The following is an 18,095-nucleotide window of genomic DNA, read 5'->3' on the forward strand; positions in this document are numbered from 1 at the left end:
AGCCTGTTAGAACCACTGTGTTGGTTGAAACATTTGATTGTTAAAAGTTATCCACTGTTGAAATACAACCTCTGTTCCTTCAATCTTCGTGTTGACCACTGACTGACCGAACATCAATGTTTAAAAAACTGTTGGGTATCCACTGATCGGAAAACTAGAATTACAATAAAATTACCATTTTACCTAATCGTTACATTTCAATGAGATAAGAGTTCCTCCAACATTGTTTTCATCATAAAATTTAAAGTTAAATTAAAATTAAAAAATAAAAAAATTCTTGATGACTATTTGTTGCAAATCAAATCAGTAATTAATGCTAATTTCTTGAGCTTTGGACATTTAAAATATGCAAAATGTGAATTTAAAACTGAAGGTTATTATCTCTTAATTAAAGTTAAAATAAAAATTATAAAAGTTATCATGACAATTGCTTTCAAATCAGATCAGTAATTAGTGATAATATCAGTATTTTGAAATTGAAAATATGCAACACGGTAATTTAAAATTGACGTTCTCTCTCTTTTTTTCCTACTTTGCATATCATTTCTAATATTTAATTACTTTAACTTTAATAAACCAGGATATAAGGATATACACTATTTACCTTTCAGTTCCCAATAAACATCATGACAATTGCTTTCAAATCACATCAGTAATTACTGATAATATCAGTAATTTTGAAATTTAAAATTCAAACCATATATTCTAATCTTATAAATAAGATATAATTATGTAACACCCCGAAAATATAAAACTTTATATTAAAATTTTAAAGTGAAAAATAAACAAGAATAAACTAACTAGGATAAATAACCCAGTTAGTTTATTAGTCTTGTAGTAACACAAGAGTGAGTTTAAAATGCCAAGGATATAAACTAAATAAAAGTGGAAGGGCCTATGTTGTTAAAATTGAAACTCAAATTACATAAAACAAAATAAAAATACATCAAACACACATTTGAGTGTGTCTGGTCGATCAACAAGCAGGGGGGCGACAAGGGTTCTTCACCAAGCCCTAATTCTCACAAAAACTACAAATTGAGGGCTTAAATCAAGTCAAAATCGAAATTCAAACATAGATTAGTGATCACCAAGTCAAAGGGATCATAAGGTATGCCAATTTGGGTTGTTTTGATTCAACTCAAATCCCTAGCATATGATGAAAATTGAATGTTTAGCTTGATTTTGGTGTTGTAATGATGAAAGTAGAAGATATATGATGTCTAGGGATAAACCCTAGGTGATTCTTGTTAAAACCTTGCATGTTAATTGTAGGTTCATAATCACCATTTTAGGTGATTAATGTGTTAGTGGAAACTTGACAAACACCAGAATTATGACTCTTGTTCTAATATATATCGGGAAAATTTCACAGAACAGTAACAAATTTTTAAAAGTGTTCTAATTAGGTCATTAGTGTCGTTTTTGTCACAATTAGATAACTATACATTCAAATTGAGCCATGTCTTTTTTTTCCACGTGTCAAGAAAAAAATGGAGCATAAGATGATGGGGTCGAAATATTTTAATAAATGAAATTATATTTATTAAAAATAAAAACCATTTAATTACATTAAAAATTAAAAAAAAACAAGTTACAATCCACGTCATCACTCGACGTTAGCATCAATAAAAGAGAAAAAAAATAAAAATATACATCACTACAGTTACCTATGAAATGGATGAGAAAACCCTTAATTTTAATGAAGAATGAATGTTGAGTGACCTAATTAGAACACTTTTGAAACTTGGTTACTATTTTACAAAAGTTAAGGGTGAACGGGGCGCTTTGCGGGGAATAAAGTTTGATACTTTTGAGTAAAGTTTACTACGGATGAATATTTTGTGCAAGTATAGTTGCTACAGATGAGTGAAGTAGCTCACGATGAGCAAAATTGACTTAATTAAATGAGTTGATTAAGTAATAAGGTTGTGGGATGTGGTTTATCACCCACGTCTTCCATATCAACTCTACCTCACACCACTTTCCACTTCATCCTACAAGGGGTGTGGTTGCTTCCCTTCACCGAACCCAAGAGAGAGAGAGAAAATGCAAGTCAGGGAGCTCTTGAGGAATCAACTGAAGGCACCGACTCCGAAATGGTGGGGGTGAGGTTCCAATCGGGGCGACCCTCCACCTTCCCCTTCCTCTCCCTGATCCACACCCCACAACCTTAAGGTCATTTATTATAGGTAGGGGTCTTCATGGTTATGTTTGGATGGTTTTTAAGTTAAAATGTGAACCAAACCATTAGTTACAATTTTTGTTAATTTAAAACCGAAATCCACTCGATAAAGATTAAAACCAAACCAAACCGTCATTAATGGTTCGGTTACATTTTGATTTCACAGATTTTGGCATTACCGGACTTTTATTAAAAAAAAGACATAAATCATAAAGACATTTTAAACTAATCAATTACCATATGAAATAATATTTGGAAAAAAAAACTAATAACTTTTAATCAACTCGTAATTTTAATTCTTTTAACTCATTATATGGTCTATTGGGTAGAATGATATTTGAACAAAGGAGCCTTCTTCAACAACTACATAATCACAATTAATAAAAAAATAGAAGATAGTTAACTTACAAGTATGATACAATCATAGTTTTATATTAACTAGGGGAAGGTTATTTGAGAAGAAATTACATGTGAGAAGAAAAATAAGAAAGAACATATTAGTAAAAATACTATTTCATTTATGACTCATATCATTAATTTTTCTCTCTTTAATTAGTTAGTCAACTAATCATTAATTATTTTACATATAATCTACAAAACCTACATATATCAAAATTTTTCTACATATACCTTACACGTTATAGAATTTTATCCTACACAGCCAAAATTTATCCTACACACCTCGAAATATATCCTACACAACTCGTAATTTATCCTACACAATTAGTAATTTATTCTACACTTTAAATTAAATTGTTTTTTAATTTGAAAAAAAATTATATATTTTGAAAAGCAGTTACAAATTTAATTTAGTTAGTTATTAAAGGGAAAGTACAAATTAATGATTTATGTAAGTTTATCAATATACCCTTATATTAAAATTAAATGCAAATATTAAATTAAGTAAAATGAAGCATTCTTATTGGTTGAAACTTCTTCTTTTTTCTTCTTATAAATAAATTCTTCTCATTTAAACCTTCTACATATTAATTAAACCTATATATGTGAGTGTGATATGAATTAAGGAAGAAACACTTCTATTTATGAGAACTAAGAACTCACCTTAACCAATTAAAACACGACACCTCACAATATTTCATTTATAGACTAAGGGGTATTCTAGTAATTAACCGGATATCTCTCCCTCTCTTTATATACATACATATATATATATAGGGTAAGGATCATTTCAGAACCATAAATATTTACAGAACTCGTAGAATTCTAATAAACAATCTTTTTATTTATATATTTTTATCTTTAGGATAATTTTATCATTTATTATGTGTATTTTTATGATTACCTACATGTCAAGAGTAATTTTATCATTTTTTATATGTAAATTTATAATTACACATATGTAAACTAGTGTTTTTACATATATGTAATTAGTTATTACACATATATATAATTTGGCTATTAGACATATGTAAACTACTTTTAACATGTAGGTAATCATAAAGATACATATAATAGATGATAAAAAGATCCTAAATACAAATATATATATATATATATATATAAAATGATTGTTTATTAGAAGTTCTGAAAGTTCTACAATTATTTAGAGTTCTGAAATGAACCCAACCCTATATAGGATATATATATATATATATATATATATATATATATATATATATATATATATATATATGGATCGGTTCAAATGAAAACCACCACGAGTTGTGAGAACCGTGATAACTTTTTGATCCCGCACGAGTTGGGCAAATTTTTTTTTTGTACAAGCACAGATGAAAATATATTAAATGCATCTGTAAAAAAAGTAAAAAAAAAATTGTCGAGTCGGTAATTTTTACTGATGCAAGTTTTTTTAAGCACCGCTGTAAATTTTGTATAAAGATAAATATTTTTTTACGCATCATGTAAATGTGGGTATGCGTCTTTTTTTTAATTTCTTTTTTTGTTGTAACAAGTGATATTTTTTATGACTTTTGAGAAAAAAAATTCAGAAAAACCTTTTGGATGGCTAAGTTCTCACGGTTCTCACAACTAAGGTGGTTCTCATTTTTAACACATCTATCTATATTTACAGAACTCGCAGAACTCCTAATAAACAATCTTTTATTTATATATTTTTATGTTTAGGATAATTTTATCATTTATTATGTGTATTTTTACGATTACATACATGTTAAGAATAATTTTATCATTTTTTATCTGTAATTTTATAGTTACACATATGTAAACTAGTTTTTTTACATATATATAATTAGTTATGACACATATATATAATTTTGGTAATTAAACATATGTAAACTACTTTTAACATGTATGTAATCAAAGAAATACATATAATAGATGATAAAAAGATCCTAAATACAAAAACTTATATATAAAATGATTGTTTATTAGGAGTTCTGAAAGTTATGTAGTTATTCAGAGTTCTGAAATGAACTCAATCCTATATATATATAGGGAGGGGCTCATGCGAGAACTCCATTTATTGCGAAAACCGCGAGAACCAATGTGAACACAACCTAAAATAGCTAAAAAAACCTAACCCCCCCCCAAGCTACCCCCCCCCAAGCTAAATGCTAAAAACTAAAACCCCTAGAAAACCTAAAAAAACCTAACCCCCCCCCCCCCAGAAAAAAAAAAAAAAAACCTAAACCCCCCTCCCCCACCCCCAAGCTAAAATGCTAAAAACTAAATCCCCAAAAAACCTTAAAAAATCTAAAAAAAACTTTTTTTTAATATTTTTTATGCTCAAATCGCTACTTTTAGTGGCCAAAAAAAAATTTTTTTTGGCTTCGAAAAGTAGTGATTTTTATATAAAAAATATTAAAAAATTGTGTGATTTTTAGCTATTTTTAGGCATTTTTGGTTGTGTTCACATTGGTTCTCGCGGTTCTCGCAATAAGAGGTGGTTCTCGCATGATCTTCTCCCTATATATATATATATATATATATATATATATATATATATATATATAGGGGAAGGTTCATTTGAGAAGAAAATTTTATTGAGAAGAAAAAGAATAAAAGGGTATAATTGTAAAACATTAAATAGTTTTTTTCTCATCTAATTTATTATTATGTTTGACTAATTAATTAGTCATTAAGACTATAATCCTCCACACTAAATATTTTTGCCTACACGCATCAAAAGTTATCCTACATATTTCGAAATTTATCCTACACATATTGAAATTTATCCTACGCAACTAGTAATTTATCCTACATGCCTTGTATTTATCCTACACTATAAATGAATTTTTATTTTTATTTTTTGTGAAAAATATATATCTTAAAAATAAGTTATAAATTTAATATAGTTAGTTATTAAAGATGAAACTACCAATTAATGATGTATGTAAGTTTACTAATATACCCTTATAGTTACATTTAAGTGCAAATATTAAATGAAGTTTAATGAAGCATTTCTATTGGTTGAAATTTCTTCTTTTTTCTTCTTACAAAGAATTTCTTCTCATTTGAACCCTCCACTATATATATATATATATATATATATTACTAATTGTTCATAATTATCATCTCTCTTTCTCTCTTTTTATATAAAGAACAACAAACAACTTTCAAGATTAACAATGAAAGATCCAAAAGAACATAGATGTCCAAAACTTTTACCCAGTTTAAGATCCAAAATAGATTGTTGATTAAGAAGAAAAATCATATTCGTATCTCATATTTTCTAATTTTAGATCTTCGTTTTGGTAAGTTCTGATTCTAGATCTAAAATCAATATTCGCCAGAGTTTATAACTCTTGTTTATACAAATAATATCTGTTTTGTTTATATAAGGTGTCTGCGTTGCAAACAGCTTAATAATCTGGTTATTAGGAGATGAAATCAAAAGAAGATGTATAAGGAAATGGAATCAATTTCATTACCAAATTGAACTCAACAACTTCTTACAACTGTATTTAACGACCTAACCGATTAGTTACAACTAACATATTACTCCCTAAACTTATTCACTTATTACGAAATAGACCTTCTACTTATTATAATGCAAAAACTTCTCCAAACTCATGTGATACGTAACATAACTCCACCCATTAAAGACTCTTGTCCTCAAGAATCCACGTTAAAATCTGGAAACTTCACTATAAAGTCAGTAGCATCCTCCCATGTAGAATCATGAAGTGGCAAATCCTTCCATTGAACTAAGAACTTCACCACTGGCGTGGTACCTTGCTTAGCCAGGTTCCTATCCAAAATAGCTAATGGTTGTAAAACTGATTCAACAACATTCGGAAGAAGTATTGGATTTGCAGGAGGACCTGAAGGTAGGGTGTAGCTGGGATCCAGAAGGAAGATCTAAAGTGTAGGCCGCGACCCCAACTTTCTTCACAATTTGAAATGGACCAAAATACTTTTGTGACAACTTTGAATACTTATGCATCCTTAAAGAAGTCTGCACATACGGTTGCAACTTCAAATAGACCAAATCTCCAATATATATAATGCTATATAAAAGAGTATAAGTATATATATAAATATATAAGTGTACATTTTTTTAGGGCAATATTCTTTTGGGAAGAAAAATTAGTTGAGAAGAAAAAGAACAAAAGGTACAATTATAAAACATTAATAGTTTTTCTCTCATCTCATTTATTATTATATTTGACTAATTAATTTGTTTTAAAGACTATCATCATTCATATTAAAATACTTTGCCTACACACGTCAACATTTATCCTACACATTCGAAATTTATCATACACAGCGCATAATTTATCTTATACTCTATTTTTTTTAATATACATTTTGGAAATAAGTTATAAATTTAATGTAATTAGCTATTAAAGAATAATACTACAAATTAATGATGTATACAAGTTTACCCATATACCCTTAGGCTAGAGAGTGTGTTATAAAGCCCCTAGGAGTTTTATCACGCCACATAAATGCCACTTCAACGCCATGTCACATAGGGGGCTTTAAAGACTCTTTCTTTAACTTGCATGCAATGGTTTAAAGCCCCGTTATCATTACCTAGTTATTTTTTTATTTATATATTTTTTTCTTAATTTATATGCCAATTTTATTTAGGGAAATTGGCCTGTAATAATCTTACCTAGACCTTATTGGCCATTAATAATCTCACCTCAAAATATTCCCCCTACCAGTCCCACCTTTCACCTATTTTTCCTACAATGGTCCACCGTTAAAAAACTTAACGAAGTTAAGCTTTTTTTTCTAAATTACAAACAGATTTTTATGGCTTTTGATTAGAACGATGATACGATTCCATTGATGTAAAACTTGCCTCGAAACGGTGCTCCAAACGATGAAAACGGCGCTTCAATTCGGGTGTTTAAATTTCCAATTAACCAAAATCAAGTCACTTGGAGCACCATTTCGAAGTAAGTTTTACATCAATGGACTCGTATCATCGTTCTGATCAAAAGCTCTAAAAAAATTGTTTGTAATTTGGAAAAAAGCTTAACTTCGTTAAGTATTTTTAACGGGGGACCATTGTAGGAAAAATAAGTGAAAGGTGGGACTGGTGGGGGGAATATTCTTAGGTGGGATTATTAATGACCAATAAGGTCAATGTGGGATTATTACAGGCCAATTCCTCTTTTATTTAAAACAAAATAAAAAAAAAACATAATTTCATTAAAATAAATAAAACATTACAAAGTCCTTAAAAATGCAAAGTTACTTAAAAAATAAACTACTTGAAAATAAAAAACTACATATATTTTGCTTTGATTTTTGCCTTATGAGCCTCTAAAATGACTCGATCCTTCTCTGGTATGTAGGAAAAGTCTTTCTCGAGAAATTTGAGTAAAAGGGTAGTGTATTTATAGTATTAAAATAAAAAAATAAAATTTATTTTTTTTTTAAATTCGACCGTTTGGCAACGGTCTTTTTGACCAAAAACCTCGAAACACCCGTTATTTTGCTCGTTAGTGGGCTGGCGAGAGGGCTATAACGCCCCTTCAATGGCGGGCTCGGTGTGGGGTGGGGCGCCAGAGCGCACTAATCTTGATGAGGTGGCGGGGTGGCGCGAAACCACTCCCCCTGGCCTTACAATGACATTAAATACATATATTAAATGAAACAAAATAAAGTATTTTCATTGGTTGAAATTTCTTTTGTTTTTCTTCTTAAAAAATCTTTTCATTCGAATTTTCCACCATTTATATATCTAGAAGTTATAAATAAAAACAAGCTGAACTTAGGGCATGTGTAGTCATAAAGCCCTCAAAGGGGCGTTATGCGCCATGTGGCATGCCACGTCAGCAAAGGGGCTTTATGGGGCTTTATGCAATTTGGGGCCGTAGTCATAAAGCCCCTGTGTAATCATTACTCAATTAATTTAATTTTCTATTTTTTAAATAATTTATAAGTTTTATAAAATAAAAAAACATTTCATTAAATAAAAAACACTACATTAAAAATTAAAAAAAAAGTTACACTAAAAAAAAAAATCACACCTAAAAAATAAATTTATTCTTCGGTGTCATCTTCGTTCTCTCCTTCTTCCTCTTCGTTTTCTCCAGCATCTAAACCTACGTCTTCAAAGTTCCCGTCTTCGAATTCCTCCCCCACTTCTTCCTCGGAATCTTCGTCGTGATCATTGTTTGATCGAATTGGGCGAATCGCCCAAGCATGCTCAACCAAATCCGCCTTCAACGCGTTATGTATTTCTCTAGATCGGAGTAGTTGAGCATTTACGAGTCTCTCTTCCGTTGTCGCTTGGGGTAGTTCGACCAAATCTTCGGGAATATAGTTTTGGCATATCGCTTTTCCATCATCCTCAATGATCATATTATGCAAAATGATGCAAGCATACATGGCCATTCGTATTTTATCCTTATGCCACATGCGACAAGGATTCCTGATAAAATGCCATCGTTGCTGGAGAACCCCAAAACACCTCTCGATGTCCTTTCTCGAAGACTCTTGTAATTTTTTAAAATACTTTCTTTTTTCATCGAAAGTTTCAGAAAACGTTTTAACAATAATCGAATACTCGGGGTAGATACCATCGCCCAAGTAGTAGCCATGCTCGTAATCGTTCCCGTTTGCATGGAAACCGGCCTTTGGTATAGTTCCAGAAATGTAGCCCTCGATTAATGGTGAAGCCTCTAACGTATTAATATCGTTAAAACACCCGGCTACACCAAAGAAGGCCGACCAAACCCAAAGGTCGTATGACGCAACACCTTGTAATACCAAAGTTGGCCCTTTTTGATCACCACGCGTATGTTGACCTCGCCATGCGGTTGGACAATTATACCAACGCCATTGACGACAATCCAAGCTACCAATCATGCCGGGTATTCCATGCTTTTCTAGATGCACCTCATATATTTTTTGAAGGTCGTTCCAAGTGGGGTTTCTCAAATAACGTTTTCCATATAACTGGCATATTCCTAAAATATAATTTAAAAGTTAAGAAAAAATAAATGTATAAAAGTAAATAAATAAAAGACAATTAAAAAATTACCATAGCAAAAATGTTCCAAGGTATCTCGGGTTGTTTTCTCCGCCATCTTCAAATACTCGTCGTTGATGTCGTACGTGTTTCCGTATGCTAATACGCGCAAGGCGGATGTGACCTTTTGAATTGAGGTGAAGCCTAGATATCCTCGTGCGTCCATTCTTTGCTTAAAGAAATCGTACGTATTTTCCAAGTCATTGTTAATGCGCAAAAATAACCTTTGGCTCATCCGAAAACGTCGTCTAAAAACATTCGGTCCGTGAACCGGTGCCGCGTCAAAATAATCTTTCATCAAACGCTCGTTCGCGGCTTCACGATCTCGCAAGATATAGGTGCGTCGCAAGATGGGTCGTGGAGGGGGTGGTGGCCGAATGTGCTCAAATGTTTGTAGCACAAAAGTACACGCACTCGTAACCGCTTCTTCCTCGGCCGCGTCTTCGTCGGGCGAAAAATATCTTCGGTAAATTTCGGTGAAAGACTCTTCCGACGGGGAACCCATTTTTTATAAAGTGAGACTAGCTTTTATAAAAATATATGGAGAATGAGTATGGAGAATGAGTATGAGGTTTGAGTTGTAAAAAAAGTGGAAGAAAATGAGGTTTTTATAGTGTAAAAAATAAAAAAATTGAATTTTTTTTTTTTTTTTAAAATATGACCGTTATCAAACGGTCAAAATCATAAACATCACCTCCCTCGCGCCGCGAAAAACAAAACGCCCAACCTTTTTTTTTTCTCATAGCGCCCCGGGGGCCGGTGTACATGGCGCCATATCGGCGCTATGGTGGTGCATCGCGCCCCATTACATATGGTCTTAACACTCGGCTCTCTCTAGAAAATAGAAACAAAGAGAAGAAAGAAGATGAAAGGGTCTCAACGACCAGAAAAATTCATTTCTGTTTTAAGAAATATTGTTAATGAACATTTTTAATATTTACTGCATTTTTTTGTAACCATCTTTACCCTAATTAGAAGTTGTGATTTTGATTAGATTTCTTTGTCAATTATCATAATTATAGTTATATAAATATACATAAAGAGCTTTTATTATTACATAGATAGACCCTTAGACCATGGGTAATGGTTAATGCCCCTTAAGGGGCATTTTTTGCCACATCACCATCATAATGTTTCATGTAATGGTTAAGACTTTCATAATGCCCTTTTATTTATTAGTTTCCTTATTTTTCCTTCTTATTGGGCATTATTCTAGAAATGCCCCTCACTCTTCATGCCCCTATAATGCCCATGAGTAATGGTGTAAGGGCATTATCAAAATCTTTAATGCCCTTATAAAGCCTCATTACATATGGTCTTAGTGTGTTGCATTCCATGTGCAATTAATATAAAGAGAATGTAACCCCCTTTTTTAGTTGTATAATAGTTAAAGATTTCTGAAAGTTTTTGGTATGTAATATTGTATTATCTATTTATTTTGTGACACATGAATCAATATTTGCGTTTCATTTACCTTTCTTAGATCAATCATTTTTTTAGATTTAATGATACACCAATCTATACCTTTGTATAGAGTCAAAGTGTCAAACTCTATTTACACATATTGCCATCGAAGCTGTTAAAAAAAGACATATTGCCATCGAAGCTTTGTTTTATCCGTTGAAGTTGGAAGTGTGATGTATGAAACCAAAGTTTTGTTTTAAGGAACTTATGATGTTTTATGGTGGAATATAAGAAAATAATATATTTATGTTTAACTATTTTTAAAAGTACATTCCTGGTTTTTCTTTATGTGATTTAAATTACACGTTTTGCACCGTCTGAATTTTCTAGTCGATTGCTTTACAAAAGGAAATTTCACTTTCTGTCTAATAACCAGGGTCGGCTCTGGGTCCGGCAAACCTGTGCCGACGTCCGAGGCCCAAAATTTCAAAGGGCCCGAAAAGTCTTTATAAGCTTGTATATATTTATTAAATTATATATTTAGTATATTCATTCGTTTATTATGCAAAAAAATATTTGTGGTGTAGTGGCAAAAACCACCTCAAAATAATAAAGTAAAGGTCTCAAATTTGAGTCTTTGCTCCATCACTAATTTTTTTTTAATTCATTTACCCTTAACCATAACTTTGTGCCCTATTCTTTTCGTCGACCGAGGCCTAAATTTTTTCAAGAGTTTTCGGGGACGGCTCTGCTAATAACTCGTGTATTAGAAATGAAGTTTGTCAAAATATTAGATGTGATATCTATAGGATTACGATCAAATACAAAGCAGATAAATAAAAAAGGTAAGAAGGATTCTAGTCCATTGATCTTAGATTTGAATGGTTGAAATTAGTTTTAGGGAAAAGAAAATAATGGAATGACATAAAAGAAATCCTACATATATTGACTTTCTCTTTCCACGGCACATGCTAATTCCCCCATCAATTTAAAACGTCAATAAGTTTTTCATACGATATTTGTTTTTAGAGTAAATTACAAGTTTTGTCATTTATGTTTACATCAAATTGCAGGCACTGTCCTTTTGGCCAAAAGTTTACAGGCGGTGTCCTTAACCTTACAAATTTTGCACGTTTTGTCCTTTAAGCCAAACCTGGTTAGAAATCTTAGTTAAAACCTGGTTGGGTTGGGTTGGGTTGTTAATTCATTTTAGGAACCACAAGCTACTTGTACGTAGTGTCAGCGCGATAATCATATAAGCGCTAGTACATAATGTCGACGTGATAATCCATAAATACTTGTACGTGGTGCCGGCTACATATCATGGTTGAAAGAGAATTACAAAACCATACGCTTATTTAATCATCTTATATATTATACTAGTAGTAAAACTCGTGTGTAAATACGGGTGGTTTATAGAAAACTATGCATAATACATTTTAATAGAAAGTATAGATAGGTATATAGATATTGTACCAAAACTTGTTATCTATTATAGATAATAGACAACTATAAAAATAGATTATCATTTAATATATCAGTTACAAACGACTATCGTTAATATAAATTAGTCATGCAAAAACGACTTTATCATCACATAATACTTGTTCCTATTGGTATTTTTATTTAATTGGACCATAAAACAAGTGTGATTGATGTGTATTTGAAGCGAATTTTGTTTTGTTAGTTTTCCTCATTAAATTTAAAATACAAGAAAAAGAAGATCTTGAAAACCATTAAATATTAAACCATTAAATATTAAATACAACAATATTTATTAGAAAAAATATTTCAATGGCATGATATGAACTTATTCCACGCCTTTGTGGGGTTCCAAAAAGGCAACCACACGTGACAAAATTAAAAGGTGGTACCTCAAAACTCAATAATATAAATGCATCTTCCCCAATTCACCTCTTCACATCACCTTCGGTTTCCTTATTCAACAATGCTTGAACACTTTCTCTCCATTGAAGAATGGTGATCTTTTGATTTATTTCAACTCAATTACATCGGTTGTTGAAACACTAAGGTAAAGTTAATCTATATATATATATAAATGAAATGGATTTGGGCTATGTGGCCTTCGTATTTGGCCATCTAGGCTGATGTGGCAATTTGGTTTAGGAGGGAAATCCATTTTGCTTTCTACAATCATGATTCCAAGAAAAAAGAGGCGGGATCCGAATTGAGTTGGGTTGGGTTTTTTGAATTCGGGTCATAGTATATATTTCCTTTTTTTTTCTCATTCTTCTTGCACACACTTTACAAACCCTAAAAAACTAAGTTGCATCCTCTCTCCTATCACCACCACCAAGATCCTCAATTCTAAACCATAGCCAAACCTCTACAACATCATCTTCTTCACACAAATCAATCCTATTAACCAATCAAAGGTATGTTTCTATGTTTTTGATTTTATTGTTTCTGATTTCTTTGTTTTACGATTGTAATCTACACAATCGATCCTAAATCTGCTTTATTTATGTTATTCAATTCTATAGAAACTTGATTTTATAAAGATTGTGTCGAATGCTATTAACTTCTTCTTTGTCCTAAACTTTGTAGATCTGATCATAAAAATTGAAGGTATGTTGTTTTAATTTGTTGTTTATCTATTGTGTATCTTTAATCAAGCGATTGAACATTTATCTTTTTGTTTTTTTGCAAACAAAATCAAGATCAGAGGTTTTATTATCATCATCTACATTTATCAAAGTTACTGATTTTTGTTGATTTTGTTTTTCATGTGGAACCCTAAATCTTGGATAAAATCGGACTCCGATCATTCGTGAAACAACAGAGGTTAGTTAAATGTTATAGTTGTTTTCTTTTTTTTTAAGTTTGTGTAGGTTTTATTTTATCCTTTCTGTTCAATATTTTTTTCAAAAATTAATAACATATGTTCTGAATGTTTTATGGTTTGTTTTTCTCATGGTAAACCCTCAATCTTTTGTGACAATTGGACTCGAATTGTTCGTCGACCAAAATAGGTTAGTTCGGTTTTGTTGGTGTTGTTTGTTTTTTGATATGTAAAGTCTTTCTTTTTTATTTTTGTCTTTAGGCGTTAATTTGAAATTTTATGTGATTATCTTTTGAAGTTCTTATGGTTTGTTTTGTGAGTTATAATTTTTTGTATTTAGTTATAATTTTTGTATTTAATTAGTTTTTAATTCTTTAAATATGTCTTTAATTTCTTTTAAAATCTGTTTTTGTTTCTATAAATAGATTAGTGTTGTTAAAGATGATTTTTATATTCGAAATTATGATTCGGTTTCTGTAAATAGACTTTGTTTCTATAAATAGATTACCGTTATATTTTTTTAAACAATGATTACTTCCATTGCAGTTATGGATCATGAAAACAACGCTCCTTCGTTGTTAAAGTTGATTGAGGACTATGATCCTATATTTTTCGAATTGTTCGTCGACCAAAAACAGGTTAGTTCAGTTTTGTTGTTGTTGTTTGTTTTTTGATATGTATAGTCTTTCTTTTTTTATTTTTTTCTTTAGGCGTTAATTTGAAATTTTATGTGATTATCTTTTGAAGTTCTTATGGTTTGTTTTGTGAGTTATAATTTTTTGTATTTAGTTATAATTTTTGTATTTAGTAAATTGTTAATTCTTCAAAGATGTCTTTAATTTCTTTTTAAAGTTGTTTTTGTTTCTATAAATAGATTAGTGTTGTTAAAGATGATTTTTGTATTCGAAATTATGATTCGGTTTATGTAAATAGACTTTGTTTCTATAAATATATTTTTTTTAAATTTCGAATCTGTAAATTGAATTTAAATTTGAAAACAAAATCAAGATCAGAGGTTTTATTATCATCATCTACATTTATCAAAGTTACTGATTTTTGTTGATTTTGTTTTTCATGTGGAACCCTAAATCTTGGATAAAATCGGACTCCGATCATTCGTGAAACAACAGAGGTTAGTTAAATGTTATAGTTGTTTTCTTTTTTTTAAGTTTGTGTAGGTTTGATTTTATCCTTTCTGTTCGGTATTTTTTTTCAAAAATTAATAACATATGTTCTGAATGTTTTATGGTTTGTTTTTCTCATGGTAAACCCTCAATCTTTTGTGACAATTGGACTCGAATTGTTCGTCGACCAAAAACAGGTTAGTTCAGTTTTGTTGTTGTTGTTTGTTTTTTGATATGTATAGTCTTTCTTTTTTATTTTTTTCTTTAGGCGCTAATTTGAAATTTTATGTGATTATCTTTTGAAGTTCTTATGGTTTGTTTTGTGAGTTATAATTTTTTGTATTTAGTTATAATTTTTGTATTTAGTTAATTGTTAATTCTTTAAAGATGTCTTTAATTTCTTTTTAAAGTTGTTTTTGTTTCTATAAATAGATTAGTGTTGTTAAAGATGATTTTTGTATTCGAAATTATGATTCGGTTTATGTAAATAGACTTTGTTTCTATAAATATATTTTTTTTAAATTTCGAATCTGTAAATTGAATTTAAATTTGAACATAAAATCAAGATCAGAGGTTTTATTATCATCATCTACATTTATCAAAGTTACTGATTTTTGTTGATTTTGTTTTTCATGTGGACCCTAAATCTTGGATAAAATCGGACTCCGATCATTCGTGAAACAACAGAGGTTAGTTAAATGTTATAGTTGTTTTCTTTTTTTTAAGTTTGTGTAGGTTTGATTTTATCCTTTCTGTTCGGTATTTTTTTTCAAAAATTAATAACATATGTTCTGAATGTTTTATGGTTTGTTTTTCTCATGGTAAACCCTCAATCTTTTGTGATAATTGGACTCGAATTGTTCGTCGACCAAAAACAGGTTACTTCAATTTTATTGTTGTTGTTTGTTTTTTGATATGTATAGTCTTTCTTTTTTATTTTTTTCTTTAGGTGTTAATTTGAAATTTTATGTGATTATCTTTTGAAGTTCTTATGGTTTGTTTTGTGAGTTATAATTTTTTGTATTTAGTTATAATTTTTGTATTTAGTTAATTGTTAATTCTTTAAAGATTTCTTTAATTTCTTTTTAAAGTTGTTTTTGTTTCTATAAATAGATTAGTGTTGTTAAAGATTATTTTTGTATACGACATTATGATTCGGTTTATGTAAATAGACTTTGTTTCTATAAATACATTACCGTTATATTTTTTTAAAACATTGGTTACTTCCATTGCAATTATGGATCATGAAAACAACGCTCCTTCGTTGTTAAAGTTGATTGGGGACTATGATCCTATATTTTTTGTATGTTTCTTAAGTTTTCAGTTTTGTGCACACAATAAGTTATTGCAACTTATATGTTTTTTTTTTGTTTTGATTGATAGGAAATACCGTATGATTTTGCAACCTTATTGTGGGTAGAACAACTTCCATATGTCAATGTCTTAAAATTATTGATGATGATTTATCGTGAGTCATTTAGTTATAATTTTTGTATTTAGTTAGTTGTTAATTCTTTAAAGATGCCTTTAATTTCATTTTTAAAGTTGTTTTTGTTTCTATAAACAGATTACTGTTGTTAAAGATGATTTTTGTATTCGGAGTTACGATTCGGTTTCTTTTTCATAGACTTTGTTTCTATAAATATATTACCATTATATATTTTTTAAAACAATTGTACTTCCTTTGCAGTTATTGATCCTAAAAACAACTCTCATTCGTTGTTAAAGTTGATTGAGGAATATGATCCTATATTTTTTGTATGTTTCCTTAGTGATTTGATTTTAAAATTTTAAATTTTAAAATCAATCATTATTTTAAATTTAAATTTTGAAGTAAACCATTATTTTGTTTGATTTTAAATTTACAATTACGAAGTCAATTATTATTTTAAATCTAAATTTGAAAGTTTTCTATTAATGTGTTTGATTTTAAATTTAGAATCTGTAAATTGAATTTAAATTTGAAAGTTTAGACTTTCCTAATAAGTTTGCTTGATTTACGGGATTTGATATTAGTGATTTGATTTTCAGATTTTAAATTTTAAATTTTGAAGTCAATCATTATTTTAAATTTAAATTTTGAAGTAAATAGACTTTGTTTCTATAAACAGATTGCCGTTATATTTTTTTAAAAGAGTGGTTACTTCCTTTGCAGTTATGGATCATGAAAACAACGCTCCTTCGTTGTTAAAGTTGATTGAGGACTATGATCCTATATTTTTCGAATTGTTCGTCGACCAAATACAGGTTAGTTCAGTTTTGTTGTTGTTGTTTATTTTTTGATATGTATAGTCTTTCTTTTTTATTTTTTTCTTTAGGTGTTAATTCGAAATTTTATGTGATTATCTTTTGAAGTTCTTATGGTTTGTTTTGTGAGTTGTAATTTTTTGTATTTAGTTATAATTTTTGTATTTAGTTAATTGTTAATTCTTTAAAGATGTCTTTAATTTCTTTTTAAAGTTGTTTTTGTTTCTATAAATAGATTAGTGTTGTTAAAGATGAATTTTGTATTCGAAATTATGATTCGGTTTATTTAAATAGACTTTGTTTCTATAAATAGATTACCATTATATTTTTTTTAAAACAGTGGTTACTTCCATTGCAGTTATGGATCATGAAAACAACGCTCCTTCGTTATTAATGTTGATTGGGGACTATGATTCTATATTTTTGGTATGTTTCTTAAGTTTTCAATTTTGTGCACACAATAAGTTATTGCAACTTATATGTTTTTTTTGTTTCGATTGATAGGAAATACCGTATGATTTTGCAACCTTATTGTGGGGAGAACAACTTCCATATGTTAATGTCTTAAAATTATTGATGATGATTTATCGTGACTCATTTAGTTATAATTTTTGTATTTAGTTAGTTGTTAATTCTTTAAAGATGCATTTAATTTCATTTTTAAAGCTGTTTTTGTTTCTATAAACAGATTACTGTTGTTAAAGATGATTTTTATATTCGGAATTATGATTCGGTTTCTGTAAATAGACTTTGTTTCTATAAATAGATTACCATTATATATTTTTTAAAACAGTGGTTACTTACTTTGCAGTTATGGATCCTAAAAACATCTCTCATTCGTTGTTAAAGGTGATTGAGGAATATGATCCTATATTTTTCGTATGTTTCCTTAGTGAT

The 18,095-nt window shown here is 29.6% G+C and overlaps 1 protein-coding gene and 1 long non-coding RNA gene across 2 annotated transcripts; one reads left to right on the forward strand and one right to left on the reverse strand.

The window, feature by feature from the left end:
• Positions 1-8,529: 8,529 nt before the first annotated feature.
• Positions 8,530-10,371, reverse strand: LOC118487490. Its single transcript, XM_035984377.1, has 2 exons — positions 9,633-10,371; positions 8,530-9,558 (listed from the first exon to the last, which is right to left on the reverse strand). The coding sequence occupies exons 1-2, from the start codon at positions 10,123-10,125 to the stop codon at positions 8,630-8,632; spliced, it is 1,422 nt and encodes a 473-aa protein (XP_035840270.1). The 5' UTR covers positions 10,126-10,371; the 3' UTR covers positions 8,530-8,629.
• Positions 10,372-14,381: 4,010 nt separating this feature from the next.
• Positions 14,382-17,811, forward strand: LOC110906339. The gene is made up of 3 exons (XR_002573827.2): positions 14,382-14,465; positions 17,557-17,624; positions 17,703-17,811. It is a non-coding gene; the product is annotated as an uncharacterized LOC110906339 (long non-coding RNA).
• The last annotated feature ends 284 nt before the right edge of the window (positions 17,812-18,095 follow it).

This window comes from Helianthus annuus, chromosome 2 (genome assembly GCF_002127325.2).
Source record: "Helianthus annuus cultivar XRQ/B chromosome 2, HanXRQr2.0-SUNRISE, whole genome shotgun sequence".
NCBI classification, from domain to species: domain Eukaryota; kingdom Viridiplantae; phylum Streptophyta; class Magnoliopsida; order Asterales; family Asteraceae; genus Helianthus; species Helianthus annuus.